The sequence below is a fragment of the Ammospiza caudacuta genome, chromosome 11 (genome assembly GCF_027887145.1).
Source record: "Ammospiza caudacuta isolate bAmmCau1 chromosome 11, bAmmCau1.pri, whole genome shotgun sequence".
In the NCBI taxonomy this organism is placed as follows: domain Eukaryota; kingdom Metazoa; phylum Chordata; class Aves; order Passeriformes; family Passerellidae; genus Ammospiza; species Ammospiza caudacuta.
The window spans coordinates 11,099,190-11,123,018 of NC_080603.1; the positions used below are offsets into that span (position 1 = coordinate 11,099,190).

At 43.8% G+C, this 23,829-nt stretch overlaps 1 protein-coding gene across 1 annotated transcript; it reads right to left on the minus strand.

Annotated features, from left to right (window-relative positions):
- Positions 1–23,396, minus strand: SERPINE2 (serpin family E member 2). The gene is made up of 9 exons (XM_058812101.1): positions 23,345–23,396; positions 9,941–10,215; positions 7,253–7,480; positions 5,999–6,196; positions 3,411–3,609; positions 3,169–3,269; positions 2,090–2,176; positions 1,439–1,522; positions 1–669 (listed from the first exon to the last, which is right to left on the minus strand). Exons 2-9 carry the CDS (start codon positions 10,194–10,196, stop codon positions 632–634), a joined length of 1,191 nt encoding a protein of 396 aa, XP_058668084.1. The 5' UTR covers positions 10,197–10,215; positions 23,345–23,396; the 3' UTR covers positions 1–631.
- Between the last annotated feature and the right edge of the window lie 433 nt (positions 23,397–23,829).

The following is a 23,829-nucleotide window of genomic DNA, read 5'->3' on the forward strand; positions in this document are numbered from 1 at the left end:
TGACTGTTCATAATGCAGTTTTATTTTTTTCCTTTGTACAAAAACAAATATAAAATTTAAATCCAATAGAAAGTGTATACTAGCAATGACAAGTTTACATTACAATGAGACAGGACAATGCGATGTGTATTGAACACCACATTAGTTTTAAAACTCTCAGTGATACATGCACTATATAAAAACTGCTAGAACTTTTATTCTATTTCTACCAAGAATATCCAGGTACCAAGATACTCAAGAACCAAAAGTAATCTTGATAGGTGGTATCTACAAAATTAGACCTTTTCCACACACAAGAAGAAACCAACATTAATAGAAACATTTATCATTCTTTGTTAAAATCCTCTCACAAAAAGCCATACATAAAATTCTTAGTAGATACAGAAAAAGCTCAGAAGCTGCTAGCATAGGTAACCATTCAGTAGTTTAGAGAATCTTTTAGACATTTTGAAGAGATACTGTAGTTTTCAATCTGTATTTTCCCCACAAAGCCAGAACTATGTCGACTCCTGTTTCAAAACCTAGTCAGTGGTTAAAACTAGTTCTTGAGTGAAGTCAAAGAGTAGTGTACAAAATATTTAACAGAACAGGGGTGTGCCTGTTTACTTCTTGAAGAAAGTCTTTTCCACATTCAAGGTTTGTTTATTTGTCCCATAAACAAGATTGTACCTGAGGGATGAAACAAAAACAAGGATTACCATCATCTGTAAATAGAGTTCAACTTTTCCATGAAAGCTTTAAGGCCACAGAGCACAGCCAAGCCACCTTGCCAGTCTAGTCCAGCCTCCCTGAGGTCTGTGAGCCAGGGAAGTGCATGTTTGGATAGGTGGCCAGCTCCTATTTCTAGAGACACACAGCCCTGTTGATGCTCTGTGGAGCCTGGGCATGGGGCTGGCTGCCAGCAGCCTGCTCTTCCCCAGTGCTGGCAGCAGCACCTTGTTCCCCACTGACTGACATATTGATCATACAGGTCACTGCAAGAAGGGCAACTCTGCTCTGGGAGACTCAGCCCATGCTGCAAAGGAGCTGTGAGCATTACATTGGAACACTCATATTCAGGGCAGGCTGGAGCAGCACCCCAAATCCCCAACCCCCTATTCTGCCTTGGCCCTCACTGTCTGACTGGCCAGAAAGCTGGGTCCTGTTCAGCAACTCGCCACCAGTAAAGAGCTGTTTCCTCTGCACTCAGGGGAACTATGACTATTACTCTTCTTTTATACCCACAAACCTGCCAGACTTGTTTCTGTTACCTTGACAGCCAAAATGGATTTCTTTCCCTGCTTCAAGTTGTATTCCCAATAAGATAATATAAAATTAAGGGCAAAAAACCCCCTGCAAGTACATTTTTATAATAGTTATTCAGTAGCTTCAGACTTTGGCACTATTACATAGCTGATACTCAACTTCTAAGCCAAAAGAACTTACAGATGCTGCTTACCTGTAGGATTGTGCCGGATGAAAAATACAAATGGTCTGTCTACTATGAACCAAGGAGGGGATGACCTGGCTATTAAAATTGCAGCTTGAAAGAAAAAAAAAAAAGGTTTAGAGTGAGACAAATCAAGCACCATAATGCATTACATACTCTATCAAAGTAAAGTTTCTTTGTAGATGGATATATATATGCATGTGTGTATATATGTCTACACATATCTGCATCTTGAATAGATGCAGACAAATGCCTAAAACAAACTAACTTGGACATTTAAAGCCACACAGGTCACATGATATTCTTACAGGAAGCATTTAAAAAGACAAGACCCACACAGAGCTGGAAGTCTTGGGTTGTCACCCAAAGGTTTGCAGTAGCTTACTCCTCTTCGTAACCTGGATAGCCAGAACATGCTATCAGTGGGCTGATATAAAGTCTAAGCTATGGGAAGACACTTCCCTAGAAGTAAGCCTGTCAATATTCTTACAGTGATCAACATTGGCAAGTTGAGATTTGACTGAGAAATCACATAAAACCCATTACTGATCCAACTCTGAGCATACTGCTGCAGTGATCTCCAGGTGAGCTCTTTGCCTAGTGCCAAAGCCTTCTAATGGAGTTTGCCCAAGTCTGACAGTTATCAGTACAATTGCTTACTTGTTGCTGCAGAAGCTTTGGTTCCATCTTCACTAACTTCAATTTTTGTCTTTTGGAGAACGTTAGATACATGAAGACCTTCTGTTCCTGAAAGACCCAAGGAGAAGAGCACCTTCAGTAAAACTCACTGAGAGAATCCTGGAGTGCTGTGTAGCTAAGCAGCTCTGTCAGCATGGCCCAGAATGCTAAAAGCTGCTACAGTCTTGCTGGAATCCCAAAGCTGCAGCCCAGAACAATACCTTTGAATACAGTCACTAAGTGAATAATTACAAAAGTATGGAATAACCTATCTTACTCCTTGTTCCTCCCCATTTCCTAAGTTTCCTTATTGATGGTTTAAGTTATAAGTGCTTACATGCATTTTTAGCTTTAATTTTAAAAAACCTGAAAAATTTTGCTATCTGAATTTAAGTTACACTCCCATGTGTCTCAGTGTCAGGGGAAAAAAAAGCACTTAGCAACACACCTTGCTTTCAAGGAAAGACAGGCATTTGTTTTCAAATTAAGCCAGCACAAGGTAAGCTTTTTTGTTAGACAGTTCTATAGAAGCTAATCAGGATTTTAATGAAAGCAGAAGAGAAAAAAGATGACATTTTACAGCCAGGAGTTCAAAAGTGTTTACACCCCATTTTCAGATACTAATATTTACAGCTCTGAGTTGCTTAAAGTGTGAATGTTTTTCACACATGCTTTCTTACAGCTCAAGTCACTACACACGTAGCTGTTACACATTGCAGCTTCAGTATTTACTACAGATTAAGGTATGGTATTGTTTAAGCCCTGCCAAAGATTTCAGACAATGCCTGAGACCCCCAGGTTGCAATATCAAATCTTAAGCAGCTGACCAGCATGATTTACTGCTGTAATGTAAGATGAGGGAGGAAAAAAGCCACTGCAATGTTGAACAGAAGCAAGCAGTCATGCCTGGCTGGCTACAACATAAAACCAGCTCCAATGTCATGGCAACACTTGGCCAAGAGAAAGCAGACAACTGCACTGGTAAAGCAGCACTTTATTCAGAGCTAGCAACTATGAAGGACCACCATGAATTAAAACAAAACAAAAAAAAAAACCCTTACTTGCTATTTTTGCAAAGTTTGCCTTTGACTGGTCAAACATATCTGTAATACCAAGTGCTTGCAGAGGTTCCTTTAAGTCTGTTTCTGCTTCTGCTGTAAATCTGGTTGGAACAAAAATAGAATGCATCAGGTATTATGCAGGAAAGTCACCTTCAGTATTCCTTCTCTTATATCTGATGAGATACATATAAATAACCCCCCAAACACTTCCAGAAGAAGGAATGGATTGTGTAAGTACTTACTTTGGTAAAATAACCTGCACCCTTTTTGCTACCATGGTTGTCATCCAGCTTCCTATTGTTTTGGTGCTGATGTGGGGGATGATAGCAGAGAGCGGTGTTGTGCTTTCAGTGGGCAGTGCAATCAACATGCTGATCATCTCCCCGTGGTAGGGCAGCTCAATGATGTTGTACCACAGCTCATTTGGGGTACTTGTAGTGCCTAAAATAATAGAAACAAACGAACCCAAACTAGTGAGCCACAGCCATTATAGTTTTAAATCTCTACCTTAACACAACGGCTGCTAGAAGAGTCTGTCAGGAAAGCTTTGCCCACACCTCAAAACCAGCTCTAAAGTCCCAGGCTTCCTGCTGGGCAGCCCTTCAAAAGGCATGGGCTCTGTGTGGATGCTGGTATGCCATAAAACACAGACAGGATGACACCATGGAGCAAATACTCATTTAACATACACACTGCTTCCCAGACAAATCTCACCAGCCCAGAGCAGCAAGGCAGCTATACTAGAAGTGACCAGGTCAGTGAATTAAATGGATCTCTGCTCCAGATCTCAGCTGTACCAGAACCAACTGAGAATAAAAATAAAGCAAGGAATAGTAGCAGACTATCCTTCCAAACTGAAGAGATTTTGCAGACAAGCTTCTTCCTCCAAGAGTTATTGCAAGACCTTTTGGTTCCTGTCTGAATTAGTCTGTTGCATTTGCTTAATTTTCTTGCTTAATAAGGATCTGATTAGGAAGCAATCTGAAGTCTTGCAAGATAGTGGAAAGCAGCCACTTTGAGGCAGTGCAAGAGGCCAATTAAATGAGATGGAGGGAGATAGCACATCCAAGTTACAGCAAGACTGCCTTTGAGCAACCCTCTCCTCCTCCAAGCTCCCTTTGCTTACTGTGGGATTTCTGGCATTTGGCTGGAAAGCAAATGCTTTTTATAGTAGTTTCAAGTTAAAATTTGTCAGTTTAACTACAGACAGTATTTCAGACAAGGTTTTAGGATAGCAACAAGACCTTATTGTCTTTCCCCTTTCTTCATCTAAATCTGTACTTGACAGTCCAAGCTGAAAATCAACAGCTTCATTACAAATTTAATCTTGTTGCCAGCGCCATGAAAGCTGCTCTAAACTCCTATTGCTACCTAACTGGCAGTATTGCACCTCTGTTTTGCAAGAATCATGCCAAAGTTGGCAGTTTCACTATTCCATTTATTATGGCAGTGGTTCTCAGGCTGGATCCTACACATCTAACACTGGCTACAGAAGTCAGCTCCAGGACAGTCACACAAGGCAAACTGTCCAGCAGGTAAATGCTGCTTTCCTGATTTGCTGCTATCATTACTGAGGCAAACTGAACAGGAGGGGAGCTCAGCTTCAGTCAGCAGATGGGACTGAAGAGACTTAAGATATTTAAAGTTTAAGATTCCATTCCAAGCATGGATAAAATAGAAGCCCTGTGTTAGGAAACCTAGAGATAAAAAATACCTCATTTGAGTCCTCAGGAAATGAGTAACTCAGCAGTCTTTCTAGCCTTAATAGTTTCTCTACCTTAAACATAGGCCAACATAATGGATATTATAACCAGCATCAGAAGTCAAAAGCCTTCAAGATAATAGTCTTGCTAAACCCCACCTTTAGTCATAGAACCCATTTGAAACTCCAAAATTAGTATATACTGCAGTATATACTCACACTTTCAGCAGTTAAAGTATTGCATTACATCTGCTCTAATGTACAGGTCTGGGACAGAGTCACAGTTGTTTACTTTAACATCAAGTCTACTAATAATAATTGAGCACCACTGACAGCACAAATAGGCATTTAAAAGCACAGCGTGTCTTGCTTTTAGATTTATAGCAAGCTGTATTCTCAGGCCTATTTCTCAGAGTGTATCTAGCAAACATGAAGTAAGTTCCAGGCAGCACTTCTTACAAGGATGCAACACAAGTTTTTAATCAGAGCATCCATTCTACTTTGACCACTAAAATCCCCATAAGGCTGCAAACTGCAGCTCTGAAGTGCATTGTCAGTCTCATCAAGCTGCTGGTGTCAGCTCTGAGAGTCTCTGATGCAAGTCTGGCAGAACCTGCTGAACTTCTTTTCACTTGTGACTCAATCTGAAGAGCAGTTTCACACCTCGGGAGATACAGCCAACATTCTAACCCAGCTCCTCTGGCTCCCACAGGACTGCAGACTGTGCAAGTCCCATTTCTCTATCTGCAGTAAAATATAAACTGAAACTCCAATCTTTCTCTCACCACCAGGTAAGCCTCCTACCATTCTACCTGTTGGCAGTTTTCTTTATTCTTTATTTTCAGCGTTTATAAACATGTACTTTTCTTTCTTACAGCAAAATGCGAATTTCTCAATTTAGGTACTTCAGACTTTCCCTTTTGAAGGCAAAGGATAAGGCAATACTTGACAGAGCATCCAACCTTAAGGCAACTGTTAAGTACCTGGCCCATGCCTCAGCAGCAGGAGACACCTCTGTAACAATCCATCTATATCAGCTACAAGAACAGCACCATTAAATGCACAGCAAGCTCCTGGAAAGAGCAAATTCTACCCTTTGCTGGTGGCAGTGGGAGTCCCTGGGCTTACCACAGCGGAAGATGGACAGCTGGGACAGCATGGGAACTTGGTAGGTCTTCCCATCAGCTCCATAAAACGGGCGCTTCTTGGTATTTTCAGGTCGAAATCGTGATTTCCATAAGCCCTTGAAATACACAGCATTCACTAACACCAGTCTGGTCAAACTGCCTTCAATATCATCTGGAGCTACAACCTGATCAATCATACCTAGAAGAAAGAAAGGAATTATTGAGCATTTGCTGTTTCTGAAGAACCTGACACACGTTACTTTAGACCCCTTGACCTGTGAGTGTGCCAGCTCCTCAGGGACAATATTTTAAACTCATAAAATCAGTGCTATTCTTTGTCAAAAATAAACTTTTGGGATAACCAGAAATAAATATATCCTGCTAACTGATAGCCTGATGTTTTAACAACTAACAAGGCTCTACCTTTTCCAGCATGTAAGCAGATCTAAGACTGCATGGAATAGTTTCAGCTGAAATACCTCCCCATTCACACACTGCTTGCAACATTGCTATGCAAAACTGGTGATGTGGTCGAGAAAGAATTTGACAGCCTCATTTGACAAATACCACATCCAACATCATTAACACACTCCTCACATCCAGGAGAGACTGGGTTTAGCTCCAGAAGGTACCAAACACATAATTCCCCTAGACTGGGAACATGCTGCAAAATGTGATCTCTGGCTTTAGTGTCTATAAGCTTTACAATCCGTTCAAGAGGCTTGAAGCATGAGGAGTTCTGTCAAGGCAGTGTTAGTTAAGAATCCTCCACTAAATGTGAGTCCTAAGAACAGGAGAACAGGGTCATATCTTAGGACAGTTTAGGGCAGTCAGAGCAAAAGCTGAACTGCCCTTTAGCTTCCTGTGAGCCTGATTTACTGAGTAAAACATCTGAGCTGCCTGAAAGCATCTATGTTTGAGAGAAAGCATGGACCCAAGATAACTGTGCTTGGATTTCTCACCAGGTACATGAGTGCAAAGAAGAGCAAAAGCTGCTCTGATCCCATGGATGGGATGGACACACACCCCAAACACATCCCTCCAGGCCACCACACAGGCACATCTGCTGGGCAACAAGACTGCTGCTTCCTGACCAACCAGCTCTAAAGCATCACACTAATGCCAGCTAAAGGACAGCTTTGAGCTGCAGAACAGAGCTTTCTCCACCTCCCAATATCTTTCTCCAGTATTTCCATCTAAACTGGAGGTCTCAGACACCACCCTGCCATGCACAAAGGCACTCCCCAATACTCACCCCTTGTTTCATTTTTCACCCATTGGTTGATGGAATCACAAGCTGCATTTGGGTCCTCGAAGTCCACACTCTTGACACTGCACTGAAACACCTCTTTGTTCCTTGTAACAAAAGGCACTTCCATTTTAAAGCCACTCTTTGCAAACACTGCATTAGCAATTGTTACAATGTCTTTATTCTTTTTTGAGACTATCAGCCTGTTTATCTTCTTTAAGGCTTTACCAACTCCTAGTTGGAAAAAACAGCAAGTTTAATTTAGAATAACATGATAAACCAACAGTTACTTTATATGCAACTATTAATGACGTGAAAAGTCAGACATTAAGTGTTGGACTAAAAAAGGAAGGTCAAAGCAAGCATTCTGAAGGGATTTCCAAAATATCCATTTCTGAGGTCTCATCTGCTGATTCCCAGCAAAAACATGAACTCCACTATGGTGCCTGCTGCACCTTGAACTGTCTGCTCAGAATGTTACAGACAGTGGTTGAGGTTACACTGAGGTTCAAATATTAGTGTAGAGCTACAAATGACGCTCTTCCACAGAACAAACTGTTCAAAAAATATTTCACATCATATAAGCCAGGTCAATTGTCAGTTCTGTGATGACAAAGAAAGTCAAAGGGTCAGCCTACTCACTCAGAGTTTTGCAGGATTTGCATAACAAACGGTCTTGAGCCTCAGAATGTAAAACAAAAATTAAAATATTTTCTTTACTTCCTTTCCATTTACTGGAGAATAAAGGAAGCTGTCAAGAGTTTTATAATAAACTTCCAGGTTGAGTCTTAGTTTCCTTAACGACTAAGTCCTGGCCTAAATCAGCTACAAGCAGGAGTTAACACATGAGTTTGCTTCTAAAAACAGGAAAAGGGAAAGTAGTAGGTTCCAGTGCTTAGTCAAGATCCTCAGGACCCAGAGCAGATTGTACAGAGTGCTTGCTAGCTCCTTCACTGTGTGTGAGGGAAAGCAGATGGCAGCACAGAAGAACTGCTATGCTCACCATACCCAGTTCTCCCGTGTTACACCCATCAATGAGTGCCTTTCTATACAGGGAAGCCACTGCCAGGCAGGCAACTCCATGCTCAACCACTGTATCAAACAGCAGCCTTGGGTGGCTGTTATTAAAGGGTTCCCTCTGTTTCCCAATACAATTTAGGCAGAAACATTTCCTGACTACTTTCTTATGTAGACAAAGAAGAGATGTGAAAGGAATAAATTAGTTCAGAGTTATTCTTTTAGCTGCATGTAAGAAAAAACCTCAGATGGCTTTGCTGTTTCATGTATCATGAATGCTTTAACAGCACCACTGGTATGAATTTCTACATGTTCACTCTCCAATACTATGGGCAAATTCTTTTGGAGAACATACCATAACAGAGGTTCTCAAACTGTATTCTGTGGACCACTGGTGGCCCACGGAGCACTTGCTGGTGGTCCGGGGAGAGCTGGCTGGTCTCATGGTGCTGGCTCTCCTCTTTGCTTCCAGCTGCTAAATTGCATTAAAAGACAGCTAAAGACAAATTAAATTCTTTTCAACTAATACCTTTCCAAAGAAGCACTTGCTGCAGTTGCCAAAGGACTTTAAGGTAGTCATGAACAAGAGCAGGGGGAACCTGTGCAAGGACAGAGGCAGCATCCCATACCAAGCCTCTAACCAGGCAGTGGCTACCTTCTAAGGTGTTTGAGAACCTCTGTGTCTCACAGTAAGGATTAGGAATTCTGAAGGCCGGATAAAACCAGTTGATATAATACTTCAACATTTTTGCAAGTACTTAGATTTCAAGCATTCAAATGTTCCTAGAGCTGATTATCCCATGAAGGGATTTCCATCTACATCATTTAGATGTTAAGGTGTCAAATAATTTTGTTGCACTTCAAATCCAGGACCAAAACAGCAAAGCAAATGAAGACAGGACAACATGTTATATGACAACATGTTATATGACAATACTGCTCAAGATTTAAATGTGCACTTACCTCCTGGAGGGTTTTCTATTCTTGGAAGTAAGGCAGAATGCTGGCACTAAGATGTTAAGTCTTGCTGGCAAACACTCACAAAAATAGCATGCAAATTAAAGCAGTAAGGATCTTCAGCCTACTCCCTCTGGAGGGGCAGACATTGGCAGAGGAATACGAACACAGATGCATGCAGTGTCAGGCACAGGCAAGCAGAAATGGCTGTTTCAAGAAGAGGACACTACAAGAACTACACATACAGGGATTCTGACAGCAGAAACACGTGAACAAAACTGAAGAGCAAAGTGAAAGTGTCGATGGTATGGTTAGTTTGCACTGCTTTCAGTGAGGTGCCAAGAAATATCCTCTTGCCCTGTTATCTAAGGAGTGGCACATTAAAGGTTGTTCAGCACAGCCTGAAATGGAGCACTGCCACCTTCTTACTCAGAGCTAGCACTGGACCACCATCCACCCTGTTCTGGAACACCAATTTGGCAAGGACAAAGGCAGTTCTAGCCAGGGCCCTGAAGTCATTAACCAAGCTGCTTATAAGCCAGTTTGGGTATATGTACATACCCATGCTCAAATTGCCAATTAACCTCAAGCATGTCCATTCTGTGCTTTGGTAAACAGAGTTAATTGGTGCATGATGCAATCTACCACACTTTGAAAGCCATCTCATACATCATGAAGAGTCTGACAAAACACACCCAAAACCACCTTAGGATCACTGACCATTTACACTGTATCTCATCACAGTTGTCAGCTGCTTCTTTGTCTTGCCATCAGCTCCCAGCTGCAGCACTCCCAGGACAGATGCAATCCCGTGAGGAGAAACAACAACATTGTCCTGAGGCTTAGCTTTCACTATTTGATTGAAGACCTGGATTCCAACATCAGAGCTAAGCTCCTCCAGAGGATAAAAACTGAACTGGGAACATACAGACATTAAAGTCCCAAGAACAAAGAGGAGTGAAAAATGCCAGTTCATGATTCCTGGTTGGAGATACCTGTAAGAAAACAAGAGGGGGGAGTTAAGTCAGCTTTCACAAGAACAGCATTTTTAACATAAATTCTTATTCATCTAAAGAGCAGGCAAGTCTTGTACATGTGCCACACACCATTCAGAGCTCTGGCAATGGGACTCACACAACTCACTGTGTTTCACTTAGCTCTACCAGGATTTTAGGTCTAGGGGTTTCCAGGTGCAATGATAATAGCTAGATACCAGTGCCTATATAAAGGACAAAAGCCACCAAGTTAGAAGACCATCTCCCACAACACCCTAGTTGAGGCAGTTTTGTGTCTCAGTTAAATGAGCCTTGGCATTCCATTTAGATTGCCCTTTATGGTAAACGAGTGCTGAGAGTGTGGTATGGTCCTCACCCACTAGTATGTGATGCACAGTACACCTCATAGATCATTTTCTACAGTGAACAGAAGCATATATACATATGCAAACAGACCTTCTGCTGTGGGAATTTACACCTGCCTAGAACAATAAAAGATAGCTGCATAATTGGCATTCTCAATAACAGGAACGTAGAAGAAAATTTTGGATTTTAAAATGCAAATGTTGAACTTGGATTTCAACCTGTACTTCTCCATTTAAGAACACAGAGCACCTAATGTATACAGAATGAAGTTAATATTCAAAACAGGTGCACCTTCATCTGCAGGTCTAACACCTGACAGAACTCAGCATTATTATCCATGAGCTCCAAAGAGCTGAAGCACAAGCAGCATCAACATTTTCTTCAGGACCTATCAGCAACTGATTAGAGACAGCCAAACCCAAATGTCAAACACCGAGCGCTGCAGCTGCTGTGCTGTATTTCCTCCTCATGAAACCGCATTCAAGCCTTTTTTTAGGGCAAAGAGATACTTAGAGAAAAATACATACAATAATCTCCAATCTCCTTAAATTATGTTCCCTGTTCACAACATTAAGACATTTCATTTACACAGTTCACAGCCCTGACTTCCATTTCCAGACCAGCCAGGAGCCTGTTCCTCACTGACTTGAGAAGCAAGGCTGCAGAAGGTGTACAACCGAATGAAGCGTTATTTGCACGACAAATGCAGCACCAGGTCTGTGCTGCCCTGCAGCCCCCGGTGCAGCCAGCTGGCACCCCTGCTGCTCTGGGTGCAGCACCCCAGGGTGCTGGGGCCCAGCAGAGGCACAGCCCTGTCACTGCCAGCCTCCTCCCACACAGCCCAAGGAGCTGTGCCACCGCCAGCCTACCTACGCTGCGAGTTCAAACCGTGCTGCAGCACTGCACTAGCAGAAAACCAGCTGGTGTTTGCACAGATTTGTTTAATCATCTTTTAATAGCACGTACTTTAACTGTGCTAAAACACTTGAAAGCGACAAATACAGCATTTCCACTTTCTTCTACACTGTTTGAGGGGACGAAGTTGGCTTTGTCGCAGTTTGTCGTTGCAGAATAAAGCAAATGCTGAAAATGCAATAATGCAGGAGTTTATACATCTTTCTCCCCCAAACCCAACTTTAGCATACTTCTGACCAGAGGAACTTGCTGATTTAAGTTATGCAAGAAAAAGTGAAAATGCTGTACTACAAATTGGGGTAAGGGCCCACCCAATAATTAAGTCTTCTCCATAAACCTACTAATCCCCCAAGCAGTTCTGAGGTCACTAAAGCACAATTCCTTCCAAAGGAGCTTCATATCACCATCTGCTGCAACTACTCGAGCTTAGTCCAAAATTTAGGCTGGACTGGGCTTGCTGCAGCTGAGACCAGCAGGAACAAAACCCAAGCACCATGGATTGGGTTTGCACCCCCTGAGGCAGGTCAGGATTGGGTTTGCACCCCCTGAGGCAGGTTACATGAGTCACTCCTACGTTTGTCTTGCACCCCTCATCACCAGCTACAGCAAGAAAATGTCATGGGGGAGAGCCAACAGCCTGACAGGGAAAGTAAACTTGCACTTTTCAAAATAAATTAAAATCGTTAAGGAACATTCTTCAGTGTTGTTTGATGCTAACACAAACCACTTGAAACCTTTAGTTTTGTTCTTAAGGGCAACAATCCCTTCTCTCACAGGCAGCAGCTCCACACTGATGGCACTGCTGCCTTGCAGGAGGCACTCTATGAAAAGCTTCATTTAGGGCTGGCTTTTAGGGTTTTCTTTGGTGGTTTGGTGGCCATCTCTTCTCCCAAACCTGGAAACCCAAGGGGTAGTTTAAACAAATTCTTAATCCCAATAATAAGCAGATTTATAACTCAACCTAGTATCTTGGCAAAAAGAAACTTCAAGGCCCTAAAATTATTACAAAGTCTTACTGGAGGCACTTTGAAGCAAGCAACAGCACATTTGGTGCAATACAGCCTGTCCCACACAGTGATGGACAGAGACAGTACCAGATAATCACAGAGCACAGTTTGAGCTGCCATCTGAAAACCGGGCTTTGACCAAGGCAGCTCCACCGGATCCTGACAGCAAACCACAGGACACTGGGCTGTCTTGAGGGCAATCTACCCTTGATACATTATATGGCAAGAAGCATACTATGAGGGCAGAGACAGCAGTGACACTTTGAAATCAAATAAAACAATGTTTCTTTGTCTTTTAGGTACTTCATCTGCACAAACCTAACTGAAGTCAGACACTTCTCTCCTTGACTTTCCTAGAATATATTGCAAGGCTCCAAGTTTTCTACTTCACTGATGACAGCCCCTGACAGACTCAGGGTGACAGCCTTGTGTTTTCCCCATAACATGTGAAGCTTTGTCAAAACAACCCAACTCTGCTCACAAGGCCACTGCTGCAGAATTTTGGGCTTTTTTCTGTTTCAACTGATCACCTCCCACATCTGGTTTCTCCAGAATTCTCCATATTTGCCTAACCTCTCCCTCCTGACACACCATAAAGATGGGTTGGTCTCTGTTTTGGAGCACAATCTCTAGCAAATACCTATTCAATAAGTGAAATAGTCATGCAGTGCTCTGAGCATGGAAAAATAGTAAAACCACTTTTCATCACTAGTTATAGAGCAGTCACTTCTTGGCCTGGCCCTGCTCTGGCCACTGTGTAACTTAACCAGGTAACTGGGACGACAACTGGATCTTTGAGAAGAAGTGGCATCCCTGCAATTGAAGTTTCCATCATGGATTTCAGTGAAATCAACTTCTATGCAGTCCAGTACCAAGAAGTGCATTTGCATATCCTGAAAGAAACAGCTTAAGCACAGTGCTGGGAGAAGAAACCCAAAAGGATGCATGATGTGTGGGATGGAAAACAGCTGACCTGCTATACAGAATATCAACAAGCTTTCAACAAGCTTTCATAGCACTGAAGCTAAAAAACTTAGTGATAGTTAGATCTGAATCTAATGCTTCAGAAAACCAAACAAAAATACAGGCTAGGCATTTCTTTGCCTATGACCTTTATATTTTTTATGAAGTTAAACTGAGGAGGAGGAAAGTGTATAGGCGAATTCATTTACATAAATGTGGGCTTTTGAAAGATGCTGGATCAAAAAAAAAGTCCCTCTGTAGGGTAGGCTGCCCACTTTTTAGACTGAGCACTTACAGGAAGGACAACATCCACAATTTACACTTCTCAACACGCAATGGCAATGCTGTCACTAACCCAAAGAAACGGAGCCAGTGTTATCATACATTGCCATTTGTTATGCAAATCCAGCCCTTAACCCTAATGCTACAGTTTCTGAGCAGGACAGAGCAGTGGCACACATTCCTTTATATGAGAGACGCCATCTCCACAGCAAGCACACCCAGAACTCAGCTCCCCCTGCCTCACAGGGCAGCACCACCCCAAGTCTGTACAGCACACTGAAGTACCAGCTGTAACTCCAACTGCTAGGCTAGAGCCTAGCCTAAGCCACAAAGGAATGTTTAGACAACTATTCCAGTCAGGCACAGAGCTCTGGGGAAGGCAGAGGAGGAACACAGCAGCATGTCCTGATAGTTCTCTGCTGTTCCATGGCAGATGATGGAAACTCTTCAGGCGCTCAACCCTGGGATGAGCTCAGCTTCATGCTGGTGTTGCAAACACTGACTCTCAGATGTATTGGGCAGGACACTCAACTCTCACTAGGCTCCACTATTCATATCACCATCATAGTACCTAGTTTAAATTTTTTAGATGAAATTATTATCGAAGTAATTATATCAACAAAGAGGACATGATGCTTTCAGCCTACATTTATAGAATGCTTGTTACAAAAGCAAAGTTATATTAATACAGGCTGTTTAATCTGTGTCTAGAAAAGCATTTGGTGGAGCAGGGAAAAGTAAATCTTCAGCCCCAGGCACAAAATACTGCTAACAATGAAGATCCTCCTACAGCAGAAAACTAGCTTAGGAAAAACTTCATTTTCAGAGAGCCAAACTAAGCTGCTGCAATCTTCCCAAGAGGAAGAACAGAAATTGGTTTGGTTCAAGATCAGAGGCAAAAACATGATCTGAAAAAATGCCTATATTTAATATCTAAGTTGGAGAAAAGGCCTGCCCCAGAGAGGCTAAAGAACACTTTGCAGTGGATTGAGGATGAAATAATCAACTGTACATAGATTTTCAGATATCTGTAATTACTGCACTATGAGACACCTCTAAGTGTTTATTTTGAAGCCTGACTTCAACAGTAATATATCCAAAACTCCTTCTTGCAGTTGCAAGATTGATTCTGTGGTTTTTTTTAAAGATACAAGAAACACAAGGAAGCTTAGACACCAGACTGCACTTCTGTGAATAGCTGAAACCAAAGAGCAGCAAGCAGAGCTAAAGGGACTAAAACTGAGGAGCAGTCTCACAGCATTGCTGGTCTCACTGTAGTAAGCCCAAAACCCTCAGAGCCCCTGAGCCCACGTGGCAGGCACTGGGCAGCCTCTGTGACCAGAGAAGGCCAGCCTGGAACAAACATTCAGGGACCTCTCCAAGTCTGAGATGTTGATGTTTCCATGCCACTGTCATCTGGGCTACTAATTTAAGTCTTATTTCAATTGACATATGAGCTGAAAGAAAGCAGCCTCACTTCAGGCATTTAACCAATTCTCTCCAGCAGGACTGAATAAATACTCAAACAAACTTGTTAACAGTCATTAAAGGAGCTGGCTGAGCACACAGCAATTGTTTCTCCCAAGCAAGGAGACCACTCTGCTGCAGAGGAAAGGTCATGTGCTGGGTCTTGTTTTCCAGCTGATGGGTTTAGCAGCATGGTAAAGCACTCCAGACCCCCGGTGGGCTTCCCTGCCCCTCACAGGTGCTCCTGACTCCCCTTCTGCCTACGCCTCCTACATACCAAAGCCTTCAGCTTCAATATCCTCTCCTCACCCTGAACCTGAGTTCAGCCTGCTGAAGTTCTGGCTTCTTCCACATGACAGATCTGGGAAATGTTTCATCTTCCTGAATGTTGGTGCTTCCTTTTCATCTAACAACTCCTTCTATTATTACTCAATACCTGGAAAGTTTAGTATATGCAGAGCATTTCCAAGAAAGGATGATTGCAGGGTTTTAAACAGCTCAGTACTCACATTGCTCTGAAGAGGAGTAAGTTACTGTCAACAAGATATAAACATAACTTGTACACAGAGATAAGCTGGAAGTGATGGGTTTTTTAAAGAAAAAATTTTATATCTTAAGACATTGGTCTGACATCAGGCACAACAGCCAGCATTGCACATGAATGCCAAAAGCATGGCATTGGTTCTGAATATTTCCTCTCCCAACCTTAATCCTCTCTCTTCTATTCCTATCCCTCTCAGGTTTTTAGTGCATTCTGGAAAGCCTGTTCAGCTGTGTCCAAACAACCTCCCCTGCCAAGTGGGAATTTCCCTGCAGAGCACCAGCTTGTGAAACCAGCTGGTCCCACACAGGAACCATCTCTTTGTCCAAGCACTGCTCCCCCATGAGCAGGAAGCTGGAGTTCAGTGCTTCTTTATCAAGAGTCCTGACCACCCCCATTTTCTGGGAGTTTCTGTTAAACATGAAGTGCAGAGACCAGCTCCATTTCAAACTGTCTGTAACCTCATGACTGGGGTCTCCAGCTCACAAGCCAGACTAATTTTTCTCACCAGTATCTATCCATCTTGTACAGCATTTGGTGGTGGTTTATGGTAGTTAATTACAAAGATCAATTTCACATCATGCAAAGCTGACCAGGGTTTTCCTTCACCACTGGGTTGTGACTGTACAACAACTACAGAGGCACTATTGAGAGTTTCAAGAACATAGATAGGCTTTTATGTACCATTTGCTTTTACTTCCATCCCTCATTTATACATGAATTAAACAGCCAAATTTAGCTCTGCTTCAAGAAGCAAATACAGCTGACAGGGCAGGGGGCTTATAGAGACTACTATGGTACTGCACAATTCTACCACCAGTCTCAAATTTTATGTGTTCTCTTGCTACTGTAAGCTCAACTACAATTGCTAAAGTTTCTAGGTATTATTTATTCCTGTATTTAAAGTAGTTTCCACAGAATTCTCCAAGACCTAGTATCAAGCCTTACAGCATCAGAAAGATTAAACAGAATTATGTTGGTAGTTTACTGGTGTCCCCTTATTAAAGAAGTGGTTTGGTTGATCTCAAGTTCTTTGTGCAGTGTGGGTATTTTAACATAATGAAGAAACGAGCATGGGACAGTCAGCTCATCCCGACTAACGCTGCAGAAGCAGTTTCCCCAAAGGGGAGCACAGCAGTGCTCCACAGCACGCTGGGGAGGCTGTGCCCCCTTCTCTGGGCTCACCCCAGGGGAGGGAATGGGGTTTGACAACCAGAGCATCTGCCTAAACTCAAGCCCCCAGTTTTAGTTTTTTAGTGCAAGAAAGGCCTCATGGAACCCCAGTTCCCACATTTATTGTGCATTGGCAATGCTCTCTATGCAACCACAGGCTTGTTAGGAGCCAAAGGCAAGCCTGCAGCATTGCAAGCTCCCATTAATGAGGTGCAGGGTATTAATTCCTTAGCAATGGGCTGTGTAAGTACAGATCTATGGTAAATAGTCTACAAGGTGCTGGACTAACAATGGCTGGTGTCTTACCAGGTACCTCACCATCACCTCCACCCTAAGTCCCACCTCTGCTTTAGGATTTTACCATCTTTTCCTCCTTAAAAAAATATTAAAGGGAAACTCAGTACCCTTATTCATTTTCACTTAGTACAAGTATCTTAGTGTCATCTGATAGCAAGACTCACACCACTACATCCCTGCAGGGCAAACAAATCTGGTTCTCCTCTTCTCAGGTAAATTTTCATAACACTTTCATAAATTTTCTCTAACACTTGGGCTTAAAGAACTGACAAACAAAGGAAAAAAAAAAAACCAAAATAGTGTAAGAAATAAAGAAAACTAAAGGTGTAGAATTAGTCCTCAAGCCAATAGTTAATACTTCAGAGCTTTGAAAAGGCATGTGAGTTGTTGCAGAGTAGAAGAGAGATGACTGTTGGCCTCCAGATTCCATAATTTTGAGGTTTAGGTTACTCTGCAAAAGAGATACTTATATTTCCTACTAAACAATGCTACAAAGCCCAATTCCCATCACCCCACACTCTATGGTTCAGTCAGGGTTTACAGCATAACTGAAAATTAGGCTTTCTATGGAGCCATACTATTTTTCATTATTTACATTTTTATTATCCTGGGAAGCTGAGAGAGGTGGCAGCATCTATCAGCCATACAACATCTAACAAAAGCCAACTGGGTTTAGAGATGCCCAAATGGTAACAGAAGATGGGGAGACATTCTCTCAAGAGGACTTTAAGAAGCCTCACTTCAAATAATCCATGTGCAGTATTTCAAGTTTTTACTTACCCCTCCTCCTTCAAGAGGAAAGACTACAGCAGTACAGTGTTGGCAGTTAGTCTAAAAGTACATACAGTCAATACAGTTGTTTCACTATAAAAACGGATTGGAACTCCAGTATTCTCTGTTCATAACAATGACATTCATAAAAACTTGCACTTACACAAGCTCATTGATAGCCAAAACATGATACTTTAAGCATTTGTACATGGGAATGCTACCAAGTGACAAATTACTTGGAGAGATCAGGAATGCTGTTCCAACCATTTACTGCACTTGTGGCTGGAAATCAGAGTAATAGGTGACTAGCCTTTTATTTATTTATTAATCACACTGTACAACATTAGCAATCAACCACTTCCTATTTGCAAGCTAATTTAGAAACCTTATCTGAAAAACTAGCTGACAAATATAACCCTTAAAGTGTAAGGTAGCCAGGTTATTAACGTTTAAGATGAAAAATGTATACTGGTTTTCTGTATCCAGGACAGCATCACTGAAACAGACCTAAGCTCACAGGAGATACTAGTTTTTAGTGGCCTCTTCTCAGCCATTCCAGCCCTAGCTTGGAGGTTACTCAAAAAGGATAAGGACATTCATATTTCACAGCACAGACATTTACTTGTATCCATCTTTTCCCCCAGGAAGCTCCAGAAGCAGAACCAGCCAACCACAAGAGCATGGGAAGTCCCGGGTGCTGTAAGGATGCAGGAATGAAACTTTGTGCTGGGAACCTCATCCATATGCTCAGGTAGACACCTCCTCAGTTATCTGCAGGAAGACTCACATTAACCAGTCAATAAGAGAATTACCAGCTATTTAAAGAGCTGTATTTAAGAAAACAGTCTTTTTGTTAAACTGACCTCACTTCTGACTGACCCCCCTGGCTTTACTAGAGATTTCTGGGAAGGCAAGACTTAAATTTCCATAGTAAAACAAGGGACAACAGAGTATGAACTATGCACAAGAACTCTCCAAGAGCAGGTCATGACCTGCATATTAAACTGTCTGATTCAGTTCAGCCTGAGAGTTTGTGGGCTGGGCTGTGAGCTGTGCTGGCTGAGGCTCCACGGAGTCCATCACTATTTCTGTAAGGCAGATGACAAACCTCTGCAGAGGAAGTAGGCAATTAGCTGGGAAAGCAACCTCTCCAAGCGAGCTGCCAGAGCAGCTGGAGGCCTCAGCTTGTTTAACTGCTGGGAAAGACACAAGAACTGCTCCTTCTGGGAGAGGAGGGGGTGTAGCAAGATGCAGACATAGGGATAATGCACCAACTTCTACATGGCAGTTCTTAGATTGCTTAGGGATGTAAAGTTATAGGACAACAGAATGGAGGAGAGAAAACTAGTCATGTTCAGTTCTCCACTTGGGTTTGTACCTGTAACCTGTCAGAGCCAATGGGAAACTGTCCCTGTCCTAGTCAAACAAAAAACCTGAAACCTCGTTCAGCTGTGGGCAAGCAGAAGCTTACAGCTCCCACCAGATGACAGAACCATCTCAGAAGCAGTGAGAAACATCACTAAATACCTCAACATGTCCTTCTGTGAGAACAGAAGCTTAAAGAGAGAGCTGTTAAATAATACAGAAAGCATTTAATATAAAAACAGGCTTGGTCAAAACTACATAGCTGATGAACATGAATTCATATCCCCTGTACATCAGCCAAACGAAGGGAGGTAGAATGTACAATCATTTCTCACTAGTGCTTCTGGAGATTCCAGGGGGATTTGCTCCTGCAGCTTACAGTCTGTTGGTAACTCCTATTTCTCACAAACCAACCTACCTGCTCGCCAAGGCCACCACAAATACACAGCCTTGAACAGGCTTCTGCAGCTCAGCACTCACTGGCCATCAGTCCTGATCCCTTCCACAGTCCCACAACACTGAGGAGAATTTCAGGCTGCTGTTTCCAAAGCCCTGATGCCAACAGCAGACAGCCTGAAGCCCACACTTTGCACCACATTAACATGGTCAGCAAAACTGATATTTTCTCCAAGGGGAGATAATTCCATAAGATGAATGTGCTTTCATACTTAAACTGCTTTGTGGCATATAATTGGGCCCCAGCATAAGGCACCTTTTGATTTCAGCTTGAAAATAAGGGGAAAAACCACCTTTCTGACCATTACAGGTAAATACCAGACCACAGAAAAGACACAGCAGCTGCCAAAATGCATGCTTTCCACAGACACTGCTCAAGGAGAGGTGCTAACAGCTTTAGAAAGCAGTTCAGTTAGCATTTAAGTGTATTTCAAGGCCATGATAAACAGCTTAAGAACCTACAGCTTACACTAGCATTGCCACTAAAATTGCCCCATACTTTTCCAGTCCATCATTGCTGGCTCTCACTTCAGCAGAGATCTCAGCTCTGCTGACAGAAGTCAAGTATGAACTAGAGTCTCTCCCTAAAGTGAGAGGAAAACAAGCAGAACACAGGACAGCTTTTTTCCCCCACAACATGCCAGCCTAAACGTTTGTGTGGCTCCAGCTGCAGAACGCTACCACCTCTTATTGCTCTCCTCCCACCACTTTAACCATCACAGAGGGGACACCTGAACACACACATGGTTGCACATATTCAGCTGTCCAGTTTTTACACAAAGAAGCTACCTACTTTAATAATAATAAACACCTTCTTATATTTTCATACTTCCCTAACTTACACTGAATCTTTACATTTACACTAAATCTTTAAAATCATATGTAGATGACTGACTCCTCCATGCTACCACTACCAAAAAGAGGCAATTCCTTGTATCACTGCACTTATTCAGAAGATGTTTATGGCTAGTAGAGGTGCACAGAATGACATGGTTCTTACAGGCCAGCACTTTGCTGTAAAGCTTGGTTCATTAGCTATGTCACAGGTGACTGGGAAGATGCTCAGAGGCATGTAAAGATGACTGTATCTAGCAACACTTTACAGATTAGTGATGGTTATCCATCTTTTTCCTGTCTTCTCATGTATAAAACCTTGGACCCCAGAGAATCGCAGAATTCAGTTAACAAACCAAGTTGACTGGAAACGTTTTGATGATCAGAATTAATTTCCCCATAATCAGTATTACAAAAGCATGCTCTTTCATGCATGCTTGTGATTAAGCAATTCAAGCAGCCCGGACAACCCCTAACCCCAGCTTCCAAAAAAGCCTTCCACCAAGCCTCAGCTTTTTCAAGAATGAGCACAGCAGTTCCTATCAAGAACCAAAAGCCACAACCAGCTGCATGAGCCAGGGAGATGCTGTGCCCACCACCACAAATCTCTACCCAGAGCTCCCTCTGAGCTGATCCCTTGCTGTGGATACTGAAATTTACTTGCATCTCCACTGTAATTCCTAGCAGCAAGGCGAGGTGCTTATTTTTCACTATTTATACAGACACATTCACTTCAACCTATTCCAAAAATACCTGGTGCAACTTGCTGGGCTCCCTGTTGACATTTTTCTGCCTAGCAGATGCTGGTAAGAAACTCTAGGTTGGGAACACATTTCTGCCTGTGTGATTTAGACACTCAGGCTAAAAGTCTCCACATGCCACTAAGACGTGCTATTCTCCTGGTTGTCAATGACAACACCAAACAGAAGCTCCAACACTTCTGTATACACCTTGAGACAAAACCCACTGCGGGTTTCTGTTTTCTTTTTTGTTCTGACATGAGTTTCAATTGCCTCCCACATGAGATGCATGGAGCTATATATAGATATAAATGTATGTGTGACTATAGTGATGGCCATATCACCAATCAGAGCAGAGAGGAGTTCTTCCACCATCCTCATACCTGGGGAGGGCATAAAACAGCAATGCCCACAGAAGCTGCCTTCCAGCATCTCAAGCACTTGACACAATTTGCTTATAGGTTGCCTGACATACAACTTGTCTGTAATTGTAAAAAGCCGTGGACTAGCATTCATCACTCAAAGTTTGCTCCCGTGCCAAACAGCTGCTATTCTCGTGAGTTTAATCACACCCCACAAAATGCTAGATCTCCAACCTAGTACATCTTATATGCAGCTGAATTAATCTACTTAATAATTCTGCCTTTTTATTTGCACTGCTCTTCCCCTCACACTCCAAGGGCTCATCTGAGCACTCAGCAGGCATGCAGCTGCTTTTCACTTTCCTCGAGGATGTCTGCAGTTTCTCCGAAGCTACACAGCAGCACAGCTGCTTACACCTACGTACATTTCGTGAATAGCCCCTACAAAATCAGGTTTCTAATGAATTCCTGCGGCAAGCTGGGGACAAGACATTACTAAATGCTCACACCAGAGAAAGTGAAGGAACAAGAGGTCATTTTTCAGTGCAGTGAAAAAAAAAAAGTCATTCTACCAGGTTTCTCTTTCAGGAAGTTGCCCAAGAATGCGATTACAACCACAAAAGCCAAACCACGTTCAGAATCATACACAGGCATGAGAAAGTGGGAGAGAAATAAATCAAAGGCCTCTAACCCATAAACAGATATTCCCTAGTTTTATGGGAAATTTGACATTTTAACACCTATTTGTTACTACAATGGTTTCTCCAAAGGTATTTTTCTGTTAAGATCCTCCAACATCGCACAGTACTGAGCCAAAATATCAAGCACCATTTTCACCAAGAGACAAAGGACTCTGCATTTCCAAATCCTCCCAGGACGCGACACACGAAGCAGCTCCCGTATCACTCCAAAGTGAGCCGAGGTCAGAGTTTTGGTTAACCAGCTCCCCACTCCAGCACACAGCGGGATGCTATCAGCCCTAAATCCTGTTACAGTATCACAATACCACTCGTTCCTCCCCAAAGGGCAATGGCCGAAAATGTTCCTCCCCCGTTACTCTGCCATTCGGAAAGCCAAGAAAATTTCAGTCACTACCCGGATTATGATTTATTACTTTTATTTAGCACAACAGCAGCAAGCTCTCTCCCACGGCAGACAAGGGACACGAACGCAAGCGAGCAACTTGCAGTTCCCGAGCGCTCGCAGCGCAGCCGGTGCCCGGGAAGTGCCGCCTCTCCCGCACCCGGGAGCGAAACGGTGCCGCTACCCGCGGGCTGCCAGCCCCAAACCCGCTTCTTTCGGGGCAAAATCCCTCGCTGCTCGCACAAAGCCAGCGCCTTATCTTGGGAGAAACTCGGCGCGCCCGAAGCCCCGCTCCCGGCACAGCGCCCACGCACCCGGCGCTGGGAAACTTGTGCGAGCAGGTAACAGGAGCGCACACCGAGGAGCCGCCGGAGCGACCCCCGCGGCCTCCGCGCTGTCAGCAGTCAAACTTCGGGTATCCCGTTCCCCCGCCCGGTGCCCCGCGCCCCTCCCGCCCCCAGGCGCTCCTCCGGCTGTGCCCGCACGGCGCTGGGCGGCCCCGCTCACCTCGCCCGCCGCTCTCCGCCGCCGCCCGGCCGCCGCTGCCCCTCGCCCCGCGCCGCTCGGCCGGAGCGCGGCGGCGCCGCCCGCCATTTATAGGGCCCGGGCCGCCCCGCCCGCCCGCCCGCCCCTCGCCCCGCGCCGCGGGCCCGCCCAGGGCAGAGCCGGAGCGGCGCGGGGGGCGAGCCCGGCCCCGGCCCGGCCTCAGCTCCGTGTCACACAGCCCCGCAGGCCGGCCCTGCCGGGGACAAGGGGGAGCTCGGGCACCGGTGGAGGTGCCCACGGGGTTCGGCTCGGCCCGGCAGGACACCGCGGGGGTGGTGAGGGGACAGGGACCGCCGAGGCCAGCTCCATGCGGCCCCTTCCCGGCAGTGCCGTGCTGGGAGCTTGGAGGGTTTGGGCCAAGGGGTTCCTCCCCGTGTGCTCCCACGTCCTCACCAAGGGGTGAGGAAATGGCTCAGCCTGGGACCCCCATCCCTTGTATGGCCCTG